The 19376-nt window shown below is 42.9% G+C and overlaps 1 protein-coding gene across 3 annotated transcripts in view; it reads left to right on the plus strand.

Annotated features, from left to right (window-relative positions):
- LOC111970339 (plasma membrane calcium-transporting ATPase 1-like) overlaps positions 1–19376 on the plus strand; it is a 176772-nt gene that overhangs the window by 128266 nt on the left and 29130 nt on the right. For all 3 annotated transcript variants that reach the window (XM_023997019.2, XM_070445721.1, XM_023997018.2), the window contains exon 21: positions 11668–11850. In XM_023997019.2, coding sequence (XP_023852787.1) covers positions 11668–11850 — 183 coding nt within the window. The remainder of the gene's footprint in view (positions 1–11667; positions 11851–19376) is intronic.

The raw sequence follows: 19376 nt of genomic DNA on the forward strand, positions 1-19376 counted from the left end.
AAGAAGGGCAGCAAAGAAGCCACTTCTCTCCAGTAAAAACATCAGGGACAGACTGATATCCTGCAAAAGGTACAGGGATTGGACTGCTGAGGACTGGGGTAAAGTCATTTTCTCTGATGAATCCGCGTTCCGATTGTTTGGGGAATCCGGAAAAAAGCTTGACCGGAGAAGACAAGGTGAGCGCTACCATCAGTCCTGTGTCATGCCAACAGTAAAGCATCCTGAGACCATTCATGTGTGGGGTTGCTTCTCAGCCAAGGGAGTGGACTCACTCACAATTTTGCCTAAGAACACAGCCATGAATAAAGAATGGTAACAAAACATCCTCCGAGAGCAACTTTTCCCAACCATCCAGAAACAGTTTGGTGACGAACAATGCCTTTTCCAGCATGATGGAGCACCTTGCCACTTATAACTAAGTGGCTCGGGGAACAAAACATCAATATTTTGGGACCATGGCCAGGAAACTCCCCAGACCTTAATCCCATTGAGAACTTGTGGTCAATCCTCAAGAGAAGGGTGGACAAACAAAAACCCACAAATTCTGACAAACTCCAAGCATTGATTATGCAATAATGGGCTGCCATCAGTCAGAATGTGGCCCAGAATTTAATTGACAGCATGCCAGGGCGGATTGCAGAGGTCTTGAAAAAGAAGGGTCAACACTGCAAATATTGACTCTTTGCATCAACTTCATGTAATTGTCAATAAAAGCCTTTGAGGCTTATGAAATGCTTATAATTATACTTCAGTATTCCATAGTAACATCTGACAAAAATATCTAAAGACACTGAGGTAGCAGACTTTGTGAAAATGTATATTTGTGTCATTCTCAAAACATTTGGCCACGACTGTATATCCCCCCACTAGAATCCCCATACTTTAATGAAGACAGCTTCTCCATCCTGGAGGGGGACATCAATAATTTCCAGCCCCGGGGACATGTACTAGTTTGTGGCAACCTAAATGCCAAAACCGTACAAGAACCTGACACCCTCAGCACACAGGGGGACAAACACCTGCCTGGAGATGACAGCATTCCCTCCCCCATGTGCCCCCCTAGGCAGAACTATGACAACGTAACCAACAAAAACAGGTCACAACTCCTGCAGCTCTGTCGCACGCTGGGTATGTACATAGTCAATGGTAGGCTTCGAGGGCACTCCTATGGTAGGTACACCTATAGCTCAACTCTTGGCAGTAGTACTGTAGACTATTTTATCACTGACCTCATCCCAGAGTCTCTTAGAGCGTTCACAGTCAGCCCACTGACACCCCTATCAGATCAGAGCAAAATCACAGTCTACTTGAACAGAGCAATACTCAATCATGAGGCATCAAAGCCAAAGGAACTGAGTAATATTAAGAAATGCTATAGATTGAAGGAATGTAGTGTGGAAACCTACCAAAAAACAATTAGCCAACAACAAATTCAATCCCTTTTAGACAACTTCCTGGACTAAACGTTCCACTGTAATACTGAAGGTGTAAACTTGGCAGTAGAAAATCTAAACAGTATATTTGACCTCTCCGCTTCGCGGAAAAACCGAAGAAAATTAACAACAATGACAAATGGTTTGATGAAGAATGCAAAACCCTAAAAAAGAAATTGAGAAACCAAAAACATAAAACCTGAGTCTACGCCTTCACTATGGTGAATCACTAAAACAATACAGAAATACACTACGGAAAAAGAAGGAACAGCACTTCAGAAATCAGCTCAATGTAATTGAAGAATCCATAGACTCTAACCACTTCTGGGAAAATTGGAAAACACTAAACAAACAACAACAAAAAGAGTTATCTGTCGAAAATGGAGATGTATGGGTAAACCACTTCTCCAATCTTTTTGGCTTTATAACAATGAACAAACAGCAAAAACATATACATGATCAAATACAAATATTAGAACCAACTATTAAAGACTACCAGAACCCACTGGATTCTCCAATTACCTTGAATGAACTACAGGACAAAATAAAAACCCTCCAACCCAAAAAGGCCTGTTGTGTTGATGGTATCCTCAATTAAATTATAAAATATACAGACAACAAATTCCAATTGGCTATACTTAAATTATTTAACATCATCCTTAGCTCTGGCATCTTCCCCAATATTTGGAACCAAGGACTGATCACCCCAATCCACAAAAGTGGAGACAAATTTTACCCCAATAACTACTGTGGGATATGCGTCTGCATTGTCATTGACAGCAGACTTGTACATTTCCTCAGTGAAAACAATATACTGAATAAATGTCAAATTGGCTTTTTACCAAATTATCGTATGACAGACCACGTATTCACCCTGCACAACCTAATTGACAAACAAACAAACCAAAACAAAGGCAAAGTCTTCTCTTGCTTTGTTGATTTCAAAAAAGCCTTCAACTCAATTTGGCATGAGTGTCTGCTATACAAGTTGATGGAATAGTGTTGGGGGGAAAACATCCGACATTATGAAATCCATGTACACAAACAACAAGTCTGCAGTTAAAATTGGTTAAAAAAAGTATTTCTTTCCACAGAGCTGTGGGGTGAGACAGGGATGCAGCTTGAGCCCCACCCATATGTATCAACAAATTTGCGAGGGCACTAGAACAGTCTGCAGCACCTGGGTTCACCCTACTAGAATCTTAAGTCAAATGTCTACTGTTTGCTGATGATCTGGTACTTCTGTCACCAACCAAGGAGGGCCTACAGCAGCACCTAGATCTTCTGCACAGATTCTGCCAGACCTCGGCCCTGACAGTACATCTCAGTAAGACCAAAATAATAATGTTCCAAAAAAGCCAGGACCACAAATATAAATTCCATCTAGACACCGTTGCCCTAGAGCACACAAAAAACGATACATACCTTGGCCTAAACATCAGCGCCACAGGTAACTTCCACAAAGCTGTGAACGATCTAAGAGACAAGGCAAGAAGGGCCTTCTATGCCAACAAAAGGAACATAAAATTCAACATACCAATTAGGATCTGTCTAAAAATACTTGAATCAGTTATAGAACCCATTGCTCTTTATGGTTGTGAGGTCTGGGGTTCACTCGCCAACCAAGAATTCACAAAATGGGACAAACACCAAATTGAGACTGTATTCAGAATTCTGCAAAATTATCCTCTGTGTACAACGTAAAACACCAAATAATGCATGCAGAGCAGAATTAGGCCGATACCTGCTAATTATCAAAATCCAAAAAACACCCGTTAAATTCTACAACCACCTTAAAGGAAGCGATTCCCAAACTTTCCATAACAAAGCCATCACCTACAGCGAGATGAACCTGGAGAAGAGTCCCTTAAGCAAGATCGTTCTGTAGCTCTGCTCACAAACACAAGCAGACCCCACAGTTCCTCAGGACAGCAACACAATTAGACCCAACCAAATCATGAGAAAATAAAAAGATATTTACTTGACACATTGGACAGAATTCACTCAAAAATAGAGCAAACTAGAATGCTATTTGGCCCTAAACAGAGAGTACACAGTGACAGAATACCTGACCACCGTGACTGACCCAAACTTAAGGAAAGCTTTGACTATGTACAGACTCAGTGAGCATAGCCTTGCTATTGAGAAAGGCCACTATAGGCAGACCTGGCTCTCAAGAGAAGACAGGCTATGTGCACACTGCCGAAAAWATTAGGTGGAAACTGAGCTGCACTTCCTAACCTCCTGCCAAATGTATGACCATATTAGAGGCACATATTTCCCTCAGATTCCACAGATCCACGAAGACTTCGAAAACAAACACTATTTTGATAAACTCCCATATCTACTGGGTGAAATACCACAGTGTGCCATCACAGCAGCAATATTTGTGACCTGTTGCCACAAGAAAAGGGCAACCAGTGGAGAACAAACACCACTGTAAATACAACCCATATTTATGTTTATTTTTTTAACCATTTGCACATTGTTACAACACTGTATATATACATAATATGATATTTGAAATGTTTTTATTCCTTTGGAACTTCTGTGAGTGTAATGTTTACTGTTCATTTTTATTGTTTATTTCACTTTTGTTTATTATCTACCTCACTGGCTTTGGCAATGTTAACATAAACTCAGCAACAACAACAAAAAATGTCCTCTCACTGTCAACTGCGTTTATTTTCAGCAAACTTAACATAAGTAAATATTTGTATGAACATAGCAAGATTCAATAACTGAGACATTAACTGAACAAGTTCCACAGACATGTGACTAACAGAAATTGAATAATCTGTTCCTGAACAAAGGGGGGATCAAAATCAAAAGTAACAGTCAGTATCTGTTGTGGCCACCAGCTGCATTAAGTACTGCAGTGCATTCCTCCTCGTGATCTGTGCCAGATTTACCAGTTCTTGCTGTGAGATGTTACCGCACTCTTCCACCAAGGCACCTGCAAGTTCCCAGACATTTATGGGGGGAATGGCCCTAGCCCTCACCCTCCGATCCAACAGCTCCCAGACGTGCTCAATGGGATTGAGATCCGGGCTCTTCGCTGGCCATGGCAAAACACTGACATTCCTGTCTTGCAGGAAATCACGCACAGAACAAACAGTATGGCTGGTGGCATTGTCATGCTGYAGGGTCATGTCAGGATGAGCCTGCAGGAAGGGTACCACATGAGGGAAGAGGATGTCTTCCCTGTAATGCACAGCGTTTAGATTGCCTGCAATGACAACAAGCTCAGTCCGATGATGATGTGACACACCGCCCCAGACCATGACGGACCCTCCACCTCCAAATCGATCCCGCTCCAGAGTACAGGCCTTGGTGTAACGCTAATTCCTTTCACTATAAACGCAAATCCGAACATCACCCCCGGTGAGACAAAACCGCGACTCGTCAGTGAAGAGCACTTTTTGCCAGTCCTGTCTGGTCCAGCGACGGTGGGTTTGTGCCCATAGACGACGTTGTTGCCGGTGATGTCTGGTGAGGACCTGCCTTACAACAGGCCCACAAGCCCTCAGTCCAGCCTCTCTCAGCCTTTTGCGGACAGTCTGAGCAGTGATGGAGGGATTGTGCGTTCCTGGTGTAACTCGGTTAGTTGTTGTTGCCTTCCTGTACCTGTCCCGCAGGTGTGATGTTCGGATGTACCGATCCTGTGCAGGTGTTACACGTYGTCTGCCACTGCGAGGACGATCAGCTGTCCGTCCTGTCTCCCTGTAGCTCTGTCTTAGGCGTCTCACAATACGGACATTGCAATTTATTGCCCTGGCCTAATGCCTTGCAGCATGCCTAGGCACGTTCACGCAGATCAGCAGGGCCCCTGGGCATATTTCTTTTGGTGTTTTTCAGAGTCAGTAGAAAGGCCTCTTTAGTGTCCTAAGTTTTCATAACTGTGACCTTAATTGCATATCGTCTGTAATCTGTTAGTCTTAACGACCGTTCCACAGGTGCATGTTTATTAATTGTCTATGGTTCATTGAACAAGCATGGGAAACAGTGTTTAAACCCTTTACAATGAAGATCTGTGAAGTTATTTGGATTTTTATGAATTATATTTGAAAGACAGGGTCCTGAAAAAGGGGCATTTCTTTTTTTGCTGAGTTTGTTTCCCATGCGAATAAAGCCCCTTGAATTGAATTGAATTGATAGAGATCTCTATCAACCAGGTAGAACAAGCTACTGCCAGTCTCCCTGTATCAACCTATAACATTACATCTAGGATGATGGCCTCCAGTGAGTGTGTGTGCGGTTGTGTGTGTGGGTGTCTTTGACAGCATAACCATTCAGAGGTGACTAAATGAATTTGAGTCATCATGACTTGTTACATAAGTGTCCCATGTGTGAAATACAGACGAAACATAACACACACACATCAGTATCTATACCTCCACCCCAAGGAATGGTACAGCAAGGGAGTTTACCATCCTTCTCCCGACACCACAGTTTGTTTTATCCAATGCACTATATAGGGAATAGGGTGATATTTGGGCTGCAGCCTCAGTCTGTTGGGTTCAGTGCTGGGGCATGCTGGTTAGGCAACTGTCTGCTTAGCCAATCCAGGTCTTCGTAACAGTCACATGAGGAAAAACTGGCGAACACAGAATTAAGAAGAACTATTAAATAGAAATAGTCATCAAATCACTTAAAATTGTATTTGTCAAATGTGCCGAATACCGTGAAATGCTTACTTACATGCCCTTAACCTACAATGCAGTTTTAAGAAAATAGAGTTAAGAAAAAATATATAATTACAATAATGTACAGGGGGTACCGGTACCGAGTCAATGTGCAGGGGTACAGGTTAGTTGAGGTAATATGTACATGTAGGTAGGGGTAAAGTGACTATGCATGAGTAATAAACGGTGAGTAGCAGCAGTGTAAAAACAAAGGGGGGGGATATCAATTCAAATAGTCCAGGTGGCCATTTGATTAATTGTTCAGTAGTCTTGTCGCTCCGGTACCGGTTTCCGTGCGGGAACTCAGAGAACAGTCTATGACTTGGGTGACTGGAGTCTTCGAAAAATTGAGCCTTCCTCAGACACGCCTAGTATATAGGTCCTGGATGGCAGGAAGCTTGGCCCCAGTGATGTACTGGGCCATTCGCACTAGGGCCTTACGGTCGCCGAGCAGGCTGTGAAGCAACCGGGCAGGATGCCCTCAATGGGGGGCAAGCCATATTCAAATAAAATGATATAAAAATCAAACTTTCATTAAATCACACATGTAAGATACCAAATTAAAGCTACACTCGTTGTGAATCCAGCCAACATGTCAGATTTCAACAAGGCTTTTCGGCGAAAGCATAAGATGCTATTATCTGATGATAGCACAACAGTAAACAAAGAGAGTAGCATATTTCAACACTGCAGGCACGACACAAAACGCAGAAATAAAATCTAAATCATGCCTTACCTTTGACGAAATTATTTTGTTTGCACTCCAATATGTCCCATAAACATCACAAATGGTCCTTTTGTTCGATTAATTCCGTCGATATATATCCAAAATGTCAATTTATTTGGCGRGTTTCATCCAGAAAAACACAGCTTCCAACTTGCGAAACGTCACAACAAAATATATCAAAAGTTACATGTAAACTTTACCAAAACATTTCAAACTACTTTTGTAATACAACGTTAGGTATTTTTAAACGTTAATAATCGATCAATTTGAAGACGGGATGATCTGTGTTCAATACAAAAAGAAAACAAACTGACGCAACATTTTTGGTAACGTGCCTCTCTCAAACGATTTACTTCATGTGCCCCTCATTTACGATTGCCTTACTTCTTCATTACACAAAGGAATAACCTCAACCGAGGACTGGTGACATCCAGTGGAAGCGGTAGGAACTGCAAACAAGTCCCTTAGAAATCTGGTGTCTCAATGAAAACTCATTGAAAAGACAGTGACCCCAAAAAACAAAAAATTCTGAATGGTTTGTCCTCAGGGTTTTGCCTGCTACATAAGTTCTGTTATTCTCACAGACATGATTCAAACAGTTTTAGAAACTTCAGAGTGTTTTCTATCCACATCTACTAATAATATGCATATCTTATATTCTGGGGATGAGTAGCAGGCAGTTGAATTTTGGCATGCAATTTATCCAAAAGTGAAAATGCTGCCCCCTGCCCCGAAGAAGTTAACTCAGTGCGATTTTGGCTGTAATCCATGGCTTCTGGTTGGGATATGTACGTATGGTCACTGTGGGGATGACGTCATCGAAGCACTTATTGATGAAGCTGGTGGTATACTCCTCAATGCCATTGGATGAATCCCGGAACATTTCTCAGTCTGTGCTAGAAAAACAGTCCTGTCACGTAGCATCCAAGTCATCTGACCACTTCCGTATTGAGCGAGTCACTGGTACTTCCTGCTTTAGTTTTTACATTTAAGCAGGATTCAGGAGGATAGAGGGCGAGGGAGAGCTATGTATGTGGAGTAAAGGTGGTCTAGAGTTTTTTTCCCTCTGGTTGCACATGTGACAGCACCGCTTCTGGATCAGCATTTTCTTGTTTGCTTATGGCCTTATACAGCTCGTTGAGTGAGTTCTTAGTGCCAGAGTCGGTTTGTGGTGGTAAATAGACGACTACGAAAAATATTGCTGAAAACTCTCTTGGTAGATAGTGTGGTCTACAGCTTATCATGAGGTACTCTTCCTCAGGCGAGAAATACCTTGAGACTACCTTAATATTAGACATTGCGCACCAGCTGTTATTGATAAATAACGTGTGTGTATCTCCATGCTCGCAACACCATAGAATTACAGTAATTTAATAGTATCTCTGTGTTAAGTCTGGGCCTGAGAAATGACCTTGCATTAACTTCAGATCCTGAAGGGAATTGATAAGGCAAACTAATCACTGGGCAAACTAGAGGACATGGACTGAATTAACTCATTTCAAACCATGAATTGAATTATGAGTTAGTGAACCGAATATAGGTTCAAATGAAGAGTTATTAATGCCTGCCAAGAAATAAGAACACTGGCACTTTTACATATAGGTCAGACGAGGTGTTAATTTCAGGTTAGAGCTCTTTAAAATAGTATACTGCAGAGCTGTGTGTGTGTGCGCTTGCTTGTGTGTATGGGAGTTTTTGAAAGCATAATATTTCAGAGGTGACTAAATTAATTTGAAGTATTTAGTAGTATTTTTTTTATTAGGTTCCCCATTAGCTACTGCTAAAGCATTACATAAGTGTACCGTGTTCGAAATGCAGACAAGAGAACCTAACATACACACAGCACCACATTACCATAGTATCTATACGTCCCCCCCAAGAAATGGTACAGGAAGAAAGTTTGCCATCATTTGCCATCATTTGCCATCATGACACCACAGTTTATTTCAGGCTGCATCCCAAATGGCACCCTGTTCCCTCTCTGTGTGGTGCACTATATAGGGAATAGGGTGACATTTGGTTTGTAACCTCAGTTCTTTGGGTTCAGTGTTGGAGCATTCTGGTTTGTCAACTCTCTGCTCAGCCAATCCAGGCCTTAGAAACATTCACATGAGGAAAAACTGATTGGCCCCCACATAGTTAAATAGAACCATTCAATAGTCTCTATTCTCTATTCAACACCATAGAATTATAGTCATTTGATAGGATCTCTGTATTCACTTCAGATCCTGAAGGGAATTGATAAGGTGAACTAATCACTGATAGAACTACAGGGCGTGGACTGAATTAATTCATTTCAAAGCATGAATTTAATTTAATTATGAGTTAGTGAACCGATATAAGTTCACAGGAAGAGTTATTAATGCATGTAATAGCCTGCCAAGAAATATGATGTGAGAAAAAACCACTGGAGCTTTTACATATATATCAGATGAGGTGTTCATTTCAGGTCAGAGCTCTTTAATAGTATACTGCAGACATAGAATTAGGAATACTAGAATGGACATTAACCTTCTTATGATGGTATAAAAGGTCCTCCCTATTCTACTGTCATTGTTTGTCTATGGAGATTGCATTGCTGTGTGCTCAATTTTATACACCTGTCAACAACGGGTGTGGCTGAAATAGCCAAATCCACTAACCTTTGTAAATATGTGGATACACCTTCAAATTTGTGAATTCGGCTATTTCAGCCACAGAACCCTGACCTCATGATTTTTGGAATGAGATGATTTTGGAATGAGAGTTCGACAAGAAGTGTCTACATACTTTTGGTCATGTAGTGTGTGTGTGTAATATATACACTGCTCAAAAAAATAAAGGGAACACTTATACAACACAATGTAACTCCAAGTCAATCACACTTCTGTGAAATCAAACTGTCCACTTAGGAAGCAACACTGGATTGACAATAAATTTCACATGCTGTTGTGCAAATGGAAATACAACAGGTGGAAATTATAGGCAATTAGCAAGACACCCCAATAAAGGAGTGGTTCTGCAGGTGGTGACCACAAGCCACTTCTCAGTTCCTATGCTTCCTGGCTGATGTTTTGGTCACTTTTGAATGCTGGCGGTGCTTTCACTCTAGTGGTAGCATGAGACGGAGTCTACAACCCACACAAGTGGCTCAGGTAGTGCAGCTCATCCAGGATGGCACATTCAATGCGAGCTGTGGCAATAAGGTTTGCTGTGTCTGTCAGCGTAGTGTCCAGAGCATGGAGGCGCTACCAGGAGACAGGCCAGTACATCAGGAGACGTGGAGGAGGCCGCAGGAGGGCAACAACCCAGCAGCAGGACCGCTACCTCCGCCTTTGTGCAAGGAGGAGCAGGAGGAGCACTGCCAGAGCACTGCAAAATGACCTCCAGCAGGCCACAAATGTGCATGTGTCTGCTCAAACGGTCAGAAACAGACTCCATGAGGGTGGTATGAGGGCCCGACGTCCACAGGTGGGGTTTGTGCTTACAGCCCAACACCGTGCAGGACGTTTGGCATTTGCCAGAGAACACCAAGATTGGCAAATTCGCCCACTGGCGATCTGTGCTCTTCACAGATGAAAGCAGATTCACACTGAGCACGTGACAGACGTGACAGAGTCTGGAGACGCCGTGGAGAACGTTCTGCTGCCTGCAACATCCTCCAGCATGACTGGTTGGCGGTGGGTCAGTCATGGTGTGGTGTTGATGTTCTTTGGGGGGCCGCACAGCCCTCCATGTGCTTGCCAGAGGTAGCCTGACTGCCATTAGGTACCGAGATGAAGATCCTCAGACCCCTTGTGAGACCATATGCTGGTGCGGTTGGCCCTGGGTTCCTCCTAWTGCAAGACAATGCTAGACCTCATGTTTCTGGAGTGTGTCAGCAGTTCCTGCAAGAGGAAGGCATTGATGCTATGGACTGGCCCGCCCGTTCCCCAGACCTGAATCCAATTGAGCACATCTGGGACATCATGTCTCGCTCCATCCACCAACGCCACGTTGCACCACAGACTGTCCAGGAGTTGGDGGATGCTTTAGTCCAGGTCTGGGAGGAGATCCCTCAGGAGACCATCCGCCACCTCATCAGGAGCATGCCCAGGCGTTGTAGGGAGGTCATACAGGCACATGGAGGCCACACACACTACTGAGCCTCATTTAGACTTGTTTTAAGGACATTACATCAAAGTTGGATCAGCCTGTAGTGTGGTTTTCCACTTTAATTTTGAGCGTGACTCCAAATCCAGACCTCCATGGGTTGATAAATTTAATTTCCATTGATCATTTTTGTGTGATTTTGTTGTCAGCACATTCAACTATGTAAAAAAAAAAGTATTTAATAAGAATATTTCATTCATTCAGATCTAGGATGTGTTATTTTAGTGTTCCCTTTATTTTTTTGAGCAGTGTATATTGAAGTCGGAAGTTTACATACACCTTAGCCAAATACATTTAAACTCKGTTTTTCACAACTCCTGACATTTAATCCTAGTGATACTGACCTAAAACATTCCCTGTTTTAGGTCAGTAAGGATCACCACTTTATTTTAAGAATGTGAAATGTCAGAAAAATTGTAGAGAAAATTATTTATTTCAGCTTTTATTTCTTTCATCACATTCCCAGCTGGTCAGAAGTTTACATACACTCAATTAGTATTTGTTAGCATTGCCTTTTAAATTGTTTAACTTGGGTCAAACGTATATATATATATATATAACTAAACACACAGTTGAAGTCGGAAGTTTACATACACTTAGGTTGGAGTCATTAAAACTTGTTTTTCAACCACTCCACAAAAATGTAAAAAAATATATAGAAAGCTTCTCATGGTGTCTCTCTCTACTCCAGCTGATCTCAGCCATCCCCACCCACCACCTGAAGTTCCTAAAGGAGGCTGGCCACGGCACCCATAAGGAGGATGTCCCCGAAAACGAGATGAACGAGGGGGACGATGAGATCGACCACGCTGAGATGGAGCTCCGTAGAGGTCAGGTCCTCTGGTTCAGGGGCCTCAACCGCATCCAGACTCAGGTATGCACCGGGGGGTCCTCAAATACCATCACCAGTCTGGTACGCACCGGGGGGTCCTCAAATACCATCACCAGTCTGGTACGTACCGGGGGGTCCTCAAAGTATTTGAAGGACCCCCCGGTACGTACCAGACTGGTGATGGTATTTGAGGACCCCCGGTGCGTACCAGACTGGTGATGGTATTTGAGGACCCCGGTACGTAACCAGACTGGTGATGGTATTTGAGGACCCCCCGGTACGTACCAGACTGGTGATGGTATTTGAGGACCCCCCGGTGCGTACCAGACTGGTGATGGTATTTGAGGACCCCCCGGTGCATACCTGAGTCTGGATGCGGTTGAGGCCCCTGAACCAGAGGACCTGACCTCTACGGAGCTCCATCTCAGCGTGGTCGATCTCATCGTCCCCCTCGTTCATCTCGTTTTCGGGGACATCCTCCTTATGGGTGCCGTGGCCGCCTCCTTTAGGAACTTCAGGTGGTGGGTGGGGATGGCTGAATCAGCTGGAGTAGAGAAGAGACCACCATGAGAAGCTTTCTATATATTTTTTTTACATTTTTGTGGAGTGGTTGAAAAACAAGTTTTAATGACTCAACCTAAGTGTATGTAAACTTCCGACTTCAACTGTGTGTTTAGTTATATATATATATATATACGTTTGACCCAAGTTAAACAATTTAAAAGGCAATGCTAACAAATACTAATTGAGTGTATGTAAACTTCTGACCAGCTGGGAATGTGATGAAAGAAATAAAAGCTGAAATAAATAATTTTCTCTACAATTTTTCTGACATTTCACATTCTTAAAATAAAGTGGTGATCCTTACTGACCTAAAACAGGGAATGTTTTAGGTCAGTATCACTAGGATTAAATGTCAGGAGTTGTGAAAAACGGAGTTTAAATGTATTTGGCTAAGGTGTATGTAAACTTCCGACTTCAATATACACTGCTCAAAAAAATAAAGGGAACACTAAAATAACACATCCTAGATCTGAATGAATGAAATATTCTTATTAAATACTTTTTTTTTACATAGTTGAATGTGCTGACAACAAAATCACACAAAAATGATCAATGGAAATTAAATTTATCACCCATGGAGGTCTGGATTTGGAGTCACGCTCAAAAATTAAAGTGGAAAACCACACTACAGGCTGATCCAACTTTGATGTAATGTCCTTAAAACAAGTCTAAATGAGGCTCAGTAGTGTGTGTGGCCTCCATGTGCCTGTATGACCTCCCTACAACGCCTGGGCCATGCTCCTGATGAGGTGCCGGATGGTCTCCTGAGGGATCTCCTCCCCAGACCTGGACTAAAGCATCCTCCAACTCCTGGACAGTCTGTGGTGCAACGTGGCGTTGGTGGATGGAGGCGAGACATGATGTCCCAGATGTGCTCAATTGGATTCAGGTCTGGGAACGGGCGGGCCAGTCCATAGCATCAATGCCTTCCTCTTGCAGGAACTGCTGACACACTCCAGAAACATGAGGTCTAGCATTGTCTTGCATTAGGAGGAACCCAGGGCCAACCGCACAGCATATGGTCTCACAAGGGGTCTGAGGATCTTCATCTCGGTACCTAATGGCAGTCAGGCTACCTCTGGCAAGCACATGGAGGGTGTGCGGCCCCCCAAAGAAATCAACCACCACACCATGACTGACCCACCGCCAACCAGTCATGCTGGAGGATGTTGCAGGCAGCAGAAACGTTCTCCACGGCGTCTCCAGACTCTGTCACGTCTGTCACGTGCTCAGTGGTGAATCTGCTTTCATCTGTGAAGAGCACAGATCGCCAGTGGGCGAATTTGCCAATCTTGGTGTTCTCTGGCAAATGCCAAACGTCCTGCACGGTGTTGGGCTGTAAGCACAAACCCCACCTGTGGACGTCGGGCCCTCATACCACCCTCATGGAGTCTGTTTCCTGACCGTTGAGCAGCACATGCACATTTGTGGCCTGCTGGAAGGTCATTTTGCAGTGCTCTGGCAGTGCTCCTCCCTGCTCCTCCTTGCACAAAGGCGGAGGTAGCGGTCCTGCTGCTGGGTTGTTGCCGCTCTGCGGCCTCACTCCACGTCTCCTGATGTACTGGCTGTCTCCTGGTAGCGCCTCCATGCTCTGGACACTACGCTGACAGACACAGCAAAACCTTATTGCCACAGCTCGCATTGAATGTGCCATCCTGGATGAGCTGCAACTACCTGAGCCACTTGTGTGGGTTGTAGACTCCGTCTCATGCTACCACTAGATGAAAGCACCGCCAGCATTCAAAAGTGACCAAAACATCAGCCAGGAAGCATAGGAACTGAGAAGTGGTCTGTGGTCACCACCTGCAGAACCACTCCTTTATTGGGGTGTCTTGCTAATTGCCTATAATTTCCACTGTTGTCTATTCCATTTGCACAACAGCATGTGAAATTTATTGTCAATCAGTGTTGCTTCCTAAGTGGACAGTTTGATTTCACAGAAGTGTGATTGACTTGGAGTTACATTGTGTTGTATAAGTGTTCCCTTTATTTTTTGAGCAGTGTATATATTACACACACACACTACATGACAAAAGTATGTAGACACTTCTTGTCGAACTCTCATTCCAAAATCATCTCATTCCAAAAATCATGAGGTCAGGGTTCTGTGGCTGAAATAGCCGAATTCACAAATTTGAAGGTGTATCCACATATTTACAAAGGTTAGTGGATTTGGCTATTTCAGCCACACCCGTTGTTGACAGGTGTATAAAATTGAGCAACACAGCAATGCAATCTCCATAGACAAACAATGAAGTAGAATAGGGAGGACCTTTTATACCATCATAAGAAGGTTAATGTCCATTTTAGTATTCCTAATTCTATGTCTGCAGTATACTATTTAAGAGCTCTGACCTGAAATGAACACCTCATCTGATATATATGTAAAGCTCCAGTGGTTTTTTCTCACATCATATTTTCTTGGCAGGCTATTACATGCATTAATAACTCTTCCTGTGAACTTATATCGGTTCACTAACTCATAATTAAATTAAATTCATGCTTGAAATGAATTAATTCAGTCCACGCCCTGTAGTTCTATCAGTGATTAGTTCACCTTATCAATTCCCTTCAGGATCTGAAGTGAATACAGAGATCCTATCAAATGACTATAATTCTATGGTGTTGAATAGAGAATAGAGACTATTGAATGGTTCTATTTTAACTATGTGGGGGCCAATCAGTTTTTCTCATGTGAAGTTTCTAAGGCCTGGATTGGCTGAGCAGAGAGTTGACAAACCAGAATGCTCCAACACTGAACCCAAAGAACTGAGGTTCAAAAACCAAATGTCACCCTATTCCCTATATAGTGCACCACACGAGAGGGAAACAGGGTGCACTTTGGGATGCAGCCTGAAATAAACTGTGGTGTCAGATGGCAAATGATGGCAAATGATGGCAAACTTTCTTCCTGTACCATTTCTTGGGGGGACGTATAGATACTATGGTAATGTGGTGCTGTGTGTATGTTAGGTTTCTCTTGTCTGCATTTTCGAACACGTAACACTTATGTAATGCTTTAGCAGTAGCTAATGGGGAACCTAATAAAAAAAATACTACTAAATACTTCAAAATTAATTTAGTCACCTCTGAAATATTATGCTTTCAAAAACTCCCATACACACAAGCAAGCGCACACACACACAGCTGCTGCAGTATACTATTTTAAAGAGCTCTAACCTGAAATTAACACCTCGTCTGACCTATATGTAAAAGTGCCAGTGTTCTTATTTCTTGGCAGGCATTAATAAACTCTTCATTTGAACCTATATTCGGTTCACTAACTCATAATTCAATTCATGGTTTGAAATGAGTTAATTTAGTCCATGTCCTCTAGTTTGCCCCAGTGATTTAGTTTGCCTTATCATTCCCTTCAGGATCTGAAGTTAATGCAAGGTCATTTCTCAGCCCAGACTTAACACAGAGATACTATTAAATTACTGTATTCTATGGTGTTGCGAGCATGGAGATACACACACGTTATTTATCAATAACAGCTGGTGCGCAATGTCTAATATTAGGTAGTCTCAAGGGTATTTCTCGCCTGAGGAAGAGTACCTCATGATAAGCTGTAGACCACACTATCTACCAAGAGAGTTTTCAGCAATATTTTTTCGTAGTCGTCTATTTACCACCACAACCGACTCTGGCACTAAGAACTCACTCAACGAGCTGTATAAGGCCATAAGCCAAACAGAAAAATGCTGATCCAGAAGCCGGTGCTGTCACATGTGCAACCAGAGGGAAAAAAAACTCTAGACCACCTTTACTCCACATACATAGCTCTCCCTCGCCCTCTATCCTCCTGAAATCCTGCTTAAATGTAAAAACTAAAGCAGGAAGTACCAGTGACTCGCTCAATACGGAAGTGGTCAGATGACTTGGATGCTACCGTGACAGGACTTGTTTTCTAGCACAGACTGAGAAATGTTCCGGGATTCATCCATGGCATTGAGGAGTATACCAGCTCATCATAAGTGCTTCGATGACGTCATCCCCACAGTGACCATACGTACATATCCCAACCAGAAGCCATGGATTACAGCCAAAAATCGCACTGAGTTTTAACTTCTTCGGGGCAGGGGCAGCATTTTCACTTTTGGATAAATTGCATGCCAAAATTCAACTGCCTGCTACTCATCCCCAGGAATAAAGATATGCATATTATTAGTAGATGTGGATAGAAACACTCTGAAGTTTCTAAAACTGTTTGAATCATGTCTGTGAGAATAAGAACTTATGTAGGCAGGCAAAACCCTGAGGACAAACCATTCAGAATTTTTTGTTTTTTGGGGTCACTGTCTTTTCAATGAGTTTTCATTGAGACACCAGATTTCTAAGGGACTTGTTTGCAGTTCACCGCTTCACTGGATGTCACCAGTCCTCGGTTGAGGTTATTCCTTTGTGTAATGAAGAAGTAAGGCAATCGTAAATGAGGGGCACATGAAGTAAATCGTTTGAGAGAGGCACGTTACCAAAAATGTTGCGTCAGTTTTGTTTTCTTTTTGTATTGACCACAGATCATCCCGTCTTCAAATTGATCGATTATTAACGTTTAAAAATACCTACACGTTGTAATTACAAAAGTAGTTTGAAATGTTTTGGTAAAGTTTACATGTAACTTTTGATATATTTTTGTTGTGACGTTTCGCAAGTTGGAAGCTGTGTTTTTCTGGATGAAACACGCCAAATAAATTGACATTTTGGATATATATCGACGGAATTAATCGAACAAAAGGACCATTTGTGATGTTTATGGGACATATTGAGTGCAAACAAAAATAATTTCGTCAAAGGTAAGGCAATGATTTAGATTTTATTTCTGCGTTTTGTGTCGTGCCTGCCAGTGTTGAAATATGCTACCTCTCTTTTGTTACTGGTTGTGCTATCATCAGATAATAGCATCTTGCTTTCGGCCGAAAAGCCTTGTTTGAAATCTGACAATGGTGGCTGGATTCAAACGAGTGCTAGCTTTAATTTGGTATCTTACATGTGTGATTTAATGAAAGTTTGTTTTATATCATTTTTAATTGAATATGGCTTGCCCCCCATGAGGGGCATGCCTGCCCGGTTGCCTTCACAGCCTGCTCGGCGACCGTAAAGGCCCTAGTGCGAATGGACCAGTACATCACTGGGGCCCAAGCTTCCTGTCCATCCAGGACCTATAATTACTAGGCGTGTCTGAGGAAGGCCTCAATTTTTCGAAGACTCCAGTCACCCAAGTCATAGACTTGTTCTCTGAGTTCCGCACGGAAACCGGTACCGGAGCCCGACAAGAACTACTGAACAATTAATCAAATGCCACCTGGACTATTTTGAATGATATCCCCCCCTTTGTTTTTTAACTGCTGCTACTCACCGTTTATATACTCATTGCATAGTCACTTTACCCCCTACCTACATGTACAATATTACTCAACTAACCTGTACCCCTGCACACATTGACTCGGTACCGGTCCCCTGTACATATTTTGAATTATATATTTTTCTTAATCTATTTTCTAAAACTGCATTGTAGGTTAAGGGCATGTATAAGTAAGCATTTCACGGTATTCGGCCACATTGACAATTACAATTTTAAGTGATTTGATGACTAATTTCTATTAATAGTTTCTTCTTAATTCTGTGATTCGCCAGTTTTTCCTCATGTGACTGTTAGAAGACCTGGATTGGCTAGCAGAACAGTTGCTAACCGCATGCCCCAGCAACTGAACCCAACAGACTGAAGGCTGCAGCCCAAATTCACCCTATTCCTATATAGTGCATTGGATAAAACAAACTGTGGTGTCGGGAGAAGGATGGTAAACTCCCTTGCTGTACCAATTCCTTGGGGTGGAAGGTATAGATACTGATGTGTGTGTGTTATGTTTCGTCTGTATTTCACCCATGGGACACTTATGTAACAAGTCATGATGACTCAAATTCATTTAGTCACCTCTGATGGTTATGCTGTCAAAGACACCACACACACAACCGCAACACACTCACTGAGGCCATCATCCTAGATGTAGATGTTATAGGTTGAATACAGGGAAGACTGGCAGTAGTTTTTCTACCTGGTTGATAGAGATTCTATCAATTCAATTCCAATTCCAAGGGGCTTTATTCGCATGGAAACAAACTCAGCAAAAAAGATGCCACCTTTTTAGGACCCTGTCTTTCAAAATATAATTCATAAAAAATCCAAATTAATTCACAGATCCTTCATTGTAAGGGTTAAACACTGTTTCCCCATGCTTGTTCAATGAACCATAGCAATTAATAAAACAATGCACCTGTGGACGGTCGTTTAAGACTAACAGATTACAGACGATATGCAATTAAGGTTCAACAGTTATGAAAACTTAGGACACTAAAGAGGCCTTTCTACTGACTGCTGAAAACACCAAAAGAAATATGCCCAGGGGCCCTGCTGATCTTGCGTGAACGTGCCCAGGCATGCTTGCAAGGCATTAGGCCAGGGCAGATAAATTGGCAATGTTCCGATTGTGAGAACGCCTAAGACAGAGCTTACAGGAGACAGGACGGACAGCTGATGCGTCCTCGCAGTGGCAGACCAACGTGTAACACTGCACAGGATCGGTACATTCCGAACCATACACCTGCCGGGACAGGTACAGGAAGGAACAAACAACTAACCGAGTTACACCAGGAACGCACAATCCCTCCATCACTGCTCAGACTGTCCCGCAAAAGGCTGAGCAGAGGCTCTGGAATGAGGGCTTGTGGGCCTGTTGTAAAGTGCAGGTCCTTCACCAAACATCACCGGCAACAACGTCGTCTATGGGCCCAAACCCAGCGTCGCTGGACAGACAGGACTGGCACAAAAGTGCTCTTCAACTGACGAGTCGCGTTTTGTCTCACCGGGGGTGATGGTCGGATTTTGCGTTTATAGGAAGGAATTAGCGTTACACCACAGGCTGTTACTCTGGAGCGGGATCGATTTTGGAGGTGGAGGGTCCGTCATGGGTCTGGGGCGGTGTGTCACATCATCATCGTGACTG

The sequence above is a fragment of the Salvelinus sp. IW2-2015 genome, linkage group LG11 (assembly GCF_002910315.2).
Source record: "Salvelinus sp. IW2-2015 linkage group LG11, ASM291031v2, whole genome shotgun sequence".
Lineage (NCBI taxonomy): Eukaryota > Metazoa > Chordata > Actinopteri > Salmoniformes > Salmonidae > Salvelinus > Salvelinus sp. IW2-2015.